This window comes from Hypanus sabinus, chromosome 9, assembly GCF_030144855.1.
Source record: "Hypanus sabinus isolate sHypSab1 chromosome 9, sHypSab1.hap1, whole genome shotgun sequence".
Taxonomy (NCBI): Eukaryota; Metazoa; Chordata; class Chondrichthyes; order Myliobatiformes; family Dasyatidae; genus Hypanus; species Hypanus sabinus.
In genome coordinates, this window is record NC_082714.1 from 101954021 (window position 1) to 101960613 (window position 6593).

General features: G+C 41.7%; 1 protein-coding gene across 1 annotated transcript; it reads right to left on the reverse strand.

Moving 5' to 3' along the window:
- Positions 1-1480: 1480 nt before the first annotated feature.
- On the reverse strand, positions 1481-2608 carry LOC132398887 (general transcription factor II-I repeat domain-containing protein 2-like). The gene is made up of 2 exons (XM_059978720.1): positions 1905-2608; positions 1481-1819 (listed from the first exon to the last, which is right to left on the reverse strand). The coding sequence occupies exon 1, from the start codon at positions 2509-2511 to the stop codon at positions 1909-1911; it is 603 nt and encodes a 200-aa protein (XP_059834703.1). The 5' UTR covers positions 2512-2608; the 3' UTR covers positions 1481-1819; positions 1905-1908.
- Positions 2609-6593: the final 3985 nt, after the last annotated feature.

The following is a 6593-nucleotide window of genomic DNA, read 5'->3' on the forward strand; positions in this document are numbered from 1 at the left end:
AAAAACAGAGGATTCATCAAATGATGTTGTGGATAAGGAAACGAAGGAGAGAGATCAGATTGTAAAGGGAGCAATATAAAGATTAATAGGAGAGTACATCAGTGAACTAATTGTGACTTCCCAGGACCAAGATTCTCATCCTGGAAAGAAGAAAAGGGAAAAGAAAAAGAACGACAAGAAGTTCAAAATGGGAAGCAAAGTTATCCCCCTTGTCAGGAAGGACATTATACCACAAGAGTAAAAAAAAATTCCTCCATAGCGATTAGATCTTCAGGCTTGAATAGGATAACTTAAAATTCACTTTGCTGTGTATGTCTGTATATAGTAGTTGTATTATATAATAAACTGTGTATACGATTGAGATGCATTACACATTGAGTTGGAGTTTACAGCTAAGCAGGGAGGAGTGTTGTGTGTTTATTATTTAAAGAATATTTGTGTAATCTTGTCTATGTATAGTTTGAGTATTTTTGTTTGTTTAAATAATTCATTGTGAGTTATATGTATAAGTACATGAATTGCATACATCATTACGCTACCACATGATATGTATGTGCCTCGCTTAAAGTAAACCATGAATTTAGACTCACATTTGGACACCTGTGACATCCTTTGAATTAGTTTAATATTTTGAAGTTACAAGACATAACAGCCTCTACATCCTTTCTATAATGGGTGACCAAGAGTTGAATGCAATTCTCCAGATGTGGTCGAACCAGAAGTTTTATGATGCTACAGCATAACTTTCTGACTCTTAACACAACACCTCAACTCTTAAATACAAACTTTGTTCACACCTTCTTTATCATCCTATCAGCTTGTGCAACCAGTTTCAGGGAGCTATGGCCTTGAACCCCAAGGACCATCTGTCCATCAGCACTGTTAAGGGCTCTTCTAAATTTGATCTCGCAAGATGCAACTTCACACATATAGTACTGTGCAAAGATTTTTTGCACACATACACACACAAACACACACAAACACACACAAATATAAGACCTTTGCACAGTACTGTAAGCTGTTCATTCTATCATTTCGTGCAGGGGTTAAATCTGATTTGATTTGAAGCTCATGCTGGAAGGACACCCATCTCCATCCTCTCTTTATTTGCCCTTGAAACAGCAATATCTGTGAGTCTAAGGTTTTTATTAATGTTGTTATACTATACTGTGCAAACGTCTTAGGAGTCCTTGCCAAATATACAGTATGTGCTCAAGCCTTTTGCACAGTACTGTATCTACAACTGATCTGTATACCGCTGTATTCTTTGTCAATCTTCTACGATATCCACAAAGTCAATCATTGAGTATATTTAAAACAGAGGTTGATAGGTTCTTAGTTAATCGGGGCATCAAAGGTTATTGGAGAAGGCGGGAGAATAAGGTTGAGATTGATAATAAATCAGCCATGATAGACTTGCGGAGCAGACTCAATAGACCAGGGGTCAGCAACCTTTACCACTGAAAGAGCCACTTGGACCCGTTTCCCACAGAAAAGAAAACACTGGGAGCCGCAAAACCCGTTTGACATTTAAAATGAAATAACACTGCATACAACGTTTTTTTTGCCTTTATGCTATGTATAAACAAACTATAATGTGTTGCATTTATGAAATTGATGAACTCCTGCAGAGAAAACGAAATTACATTTCTGCATGCAACAAAAACATTTTGAACTCCGAAAAAAAGACGTTGGGTTGAAAGTTACTTTTAAGTAAAATATTCAATGTCTATTTGAGTCCTTCTTGTATTTATGAAAAACGCCGAACTTAAATTTTCCGCCAGCAGCAAACCAAAAATAACGTCAGCCAGCTGTCATCCTGAAAAATGAAAGGACTATTTCACTGAACAATGAAAAAATATGAACATGAGTAAAATAATAGACAATTAAAATATTTATCATACTTGGTTAATGGGATTTCTGCTCCTGGACCTCAGCGCACAGCGTCTGCACATCAGGGCTGTATGATGTCACCTTCATCTTTACACAGGATCGCAAGCTGTCATCTGTGAGGTTTTCAATATCACTCCATTTGTGTTTCTGAGCAAGAACGGCCTTCTGACGGGCAACATCTTCAAGGTCTGCTGTCAAGCGTCTAAACTTGGACACCCATATGTCTTTGTCGGCTATGTCGGCCAGTTCCATCTCAAGATCAGGTTGACTCACACCTGCCAATGCAGTCGTATTCAGTAGGGAAGGATCGATGCTTAAGGGAGTGACCGGGAAGGATAATGTGTTTTTTTCCTCTCTGAACTCACAGAAGCGTTTCCCAAACGATGTTTGCATTGCGATGATTGCAGAATGTAAATACTCCGAAATTATCATGTCGTGACCTTGTTTGAACTCTCTCAAATTGGGGAAGTGAGACAAAGTGCCTTTCTGTAAATCTCTGGCAAGCACTGTCAACTTGCGCTCGAATGCCAAAACATCCTCCAACATGTGCAGGGCTGTACGTCCTTTCCCCTGAAGAGCTGTGTTCAGCGTGTTCAGGTGCGCTGTCATGTCTACCATGAAGTGTAGCTTTTCCAGCCACTCTGGCTGTTCCAGCTCAGGAAAGGTGAGCCCTTTGCTGCCCAGGAAAGTTTTCACTTCTTCCAGACACGCGACAAAGCGTTTCAGCACCTTCCGTCTGGACAGCCAGCGATAAAAACACGTTGTAGCGGTGTCAGTAAACTGCAGTCAAAGATAGCTTTATTCGAACTAAACAGCCTTGCTTTTCAGCTTCCCTCAACCCAGCCCCCATGGACGCAGATGCTGCAAAAGACGCGTACTCACAAACCCCTGTAGGCTATCTCCCTTAGCCGGAATGCTGGCTAATTGTGAGCCGTTTTATGATGTGGCAGGAAATGTGTCGCTACACTTAGGTTGTACAAGATCACCATAATTACATTTCAAAAGCTAACAAACTAACATAAAATACATTTTAATTAAATACTGACCAATTATTTCCCAAAGCCACAGGGAGCCGCAGCACAGAGGTGAAAGAGCCACAAATGGCTCGGGAGCCGCAGGTTGCCGACCCCCGCAATAGACCAATTGGCCTAATTCTAATCCTATGTCTTATGGTCTTGACATCTTTGAAATGATGATTTATCTCCCTCTTAGGATTGAAATTGAACATTGTACATAGAAAATAGAATAGTACAGCACATCACAGGCCCTTCAGCCCACAGTGTTGTGCCAACCCTCAAACCCTGCCTCCCACATAACCCCCCAACTTAAATTCCGCTATATACCTGTCTAATATTCTCTTAAACTTCACTAGTTTATCTGCCTCCACCACTGACTCAGGCAGTGCATTCCACGCACCAACCACTCTCTGACTGAAAAACCTTCCTCTAATATTCCCCTTGAACTTCCCTCCCCTTACCTTAAAGCCATGTCCTCTTGTATTGAGCAGTGGTGCCCTGTGGAAGATGCGCCGGCTGTCCACTCTGTGTATTCCTCTTGATATCTTGTACACCTCTATCATGTCTCCTCTCATCCTCCTTCCCTCCAAAGTGTAAAGCCCTAGCTCCCTTAATCTCTGATCATAATCCATACTCTGTAAACCAGACAGCATCCTGGTAAATTTCCTCTGTACCCTTTCCAATAGTCCTTCCTATAGTGAGATGACCAGAACAGGACACAGTACTTCAAGTGTGGCCTATCTGGAGTTTTATAGAGCTGCATCATTACATTGCATCTCTTAAACTCTACCCTTCGATTTATGAAAGCTAACACCGCATAAGCTTTCTAATTATCCTATCTACCAGTGAGGCAATTTTCAGGGATCTGTGGACATGTACCCCCAGATCCACCTGCTCCTCCACACTAACAAGTATCCTGCCATTTACTTTGTACTCTGCCTTGGAGTTTGTCCTTCCAACGTGTACCACCTCACACTTCTCTGGGTTGAACTCCATCTGCCACTTCTTAACCCACTTCTGCATCCTATCAATGTCTCTCTGTAATCATCGACAATCCTCTACACTATCAACAACACCACCAACCTTTGTGTCATCTGCAAACTTGCCAACCCACCCTTCTACCCCCACATCCAGATCATTGATAAAAATCACGAAAAGTAAAGGTACCAGAACAGATCCTTGTGGGAGACCACTAGTCACAATCCTCCAATCTGAATATACTCCCTCCACCATGACACTCTACCTTCTGCAGGCAAACCAATTCTGAATCCACCTGGCTAAACTTCCCTGGATCCCATGCCTCCTGACTTTCTGAATAAGCCTACCGTGTGGAACCTTGTCAAATGCCTTACTAAAATCTATATAGATCACATCCACTGCACTACCCTCATCCATATGCCTGGTCACCTCATCAAAGAACTTTATCAGCCTTGTTAGACACAATCTGCCCTTCACAAAGCCATTCTGACTGTCCCTGATCAGACCATGATTCTCTAGATGCCCATAGATCCTATTTCTAAGAATTTTTTCCAACAGCTTTCCCACCACAGACGTAAGGCCCACTGGTCTATAATTACCGAGACAATCTCTACTACCTTTTTTGAACAAGGGGACAACTTTCACCTCCCTTCAATTCTCCAGTACCATTCCCGTGGACAACGAGGACATAAGGATCCTAGCCAGAGGCTCAGCAATCTCTTCCCTCGCCTCGTGGAGCAGCCTGGGGAATATTCCATCAAGCACTGGGGACTTATCCATCCTAATGTATTTTAACAACTCCAACACCTCCTCTCCCTTAATATCAACATTCTCCAGGACATCAACCTCACTCATATTGGCCTCACCGTCATTAAGCTCCCTCTCGTTGGTGAATACCGAAGAGAAGTATTCATTGAGGACCTCGCTCATTTCCACAGCCTCCAGGTACATCTTCCCACTTTTATCTCTAATTGGTCCTACCTTCACTCCTGTTATCCTTTTGTTCTTCACATAATTGAAAAATGCTTTGGGGTTTTCCTTTACCCTACTCACCAAGGCCTTCTCATGCCCCCTTCTTGCTCTTCTCAGCCCCTTCTTAAGCTCCTTTCTTGCTACCCTGTATTCCTCAATTGACCCACCTGATCCTTGCTTCCTAAACCTCATGTATGCTGCCTTCTTCCACCTGACTAGATTTTCCACTTCACTTGTCACCCATGGTTCCTTCACCCTGCCATTCTTTATCATCCTCACCAGGACAAATTTATCCCTAACATCCTGCAAGAGATCCTTAAATATTGACCACATGTCCATAGTACATTTCCCTGCAAAAACATCATCCCAATTCACATCCACAAGTTCTAGCCCAGGCATGGGCAAACTACGGCCCGCGGGCAATATGCGGCCCATTAAGCTTTTTAATCCGGCCCGCAGAACTTGATCAAATTATATTAATAAACTTTGTTAATGTTTTTTCCCCGCAATTCTGGCGTTTTCCCAATAGATGATGCACTCTATATACATTGACCTTTGTTGAGGTGCAGCGTATTACTCCACATTTGCGCTTTACTCTTTGCTCGGCTCGACCTATTTGTGAGAACAGGCGTTCAGCGTCATGAAAATCAACAAAGCCAGCCACAGATCCAAATTAACTGACCAACACCTCAGATCCATCCTGAGAATCACCACAACAAAACTAAATCCAGACTTTGATGCGCTGGCTAAAAAGGGAGACCAACAACACTGTTCCCACTGAAATTAAAAATAAGTTTCTTTGTTGTGTTATGTAAAAAATGCATTTGAAAATATTTTTTTCAATAAGCCTTACATGTTATATGTCATTTCTGTTAAGTGATGGACATGAGTAGTGCGCAGGTGCACGTACGTTCTCAAAATAAAAAATGCGCTCCAGATCAAATAACGCGCTCCGCATACTGGCGCGCTGTCAGTGTTCTGTCTTTGTGCTGGTCGTTGTTGAGTTTTGGCACGGGGACAATTGAATAAGAAGGAGCAGGACAAGTAGACCTACATCTCCTACCGTCTTTGAAATAAAGACAGTCAGGAGGAGAGTGATGATGATAATATCTTGAAGGATAACAGAATTTTCAGTGCTTTAAAATAATAACTGTTACTATTTAAAAAAGCTGTATTTTATTCATTTAATTTTCAGTGTTTTAAAAGTCATTTCAATAAATAGCTAAATACCATGGGACTTCAAAGACAGATATTTTGTTGTAATGCATTTGTTCATTTTCAATTGAAATTAAAGCAGATGTTTTCTACATATCCCATGATATTTTATTTTCTCTTATGAGGTGTATTATCAAAACACTCCGTTCATCTGCTCCTGGTCTGGCCCCCCTGTCAAATTTTAGAACTCTTTGTGGCCCACAAGTCAAAAAGTTTGCCCAACCCTGTTCTAGCCTTATAGCTTCATAATTTGCCCTTCCCCAATTAAAAATTTTCCTGTCCTCTCTGATTCTATCCTTTTCCATGATAATGCTAAATGCCAGGGAGCAGTGGTCACTGTCCCCCAGATGCTCACCCACTGAGAGATCGGTGACCTGACCTGGTACATTACCTAATACTAGATCCAGTATGGCACTCCCCCTAGTCGGCCTGTCAACATACTGTGACAGGAATCCATCCTGGACGCAATTAACAAATTCTGCCCCATCTAAACCCTTGGAACTAATCAAGTGCCAATCA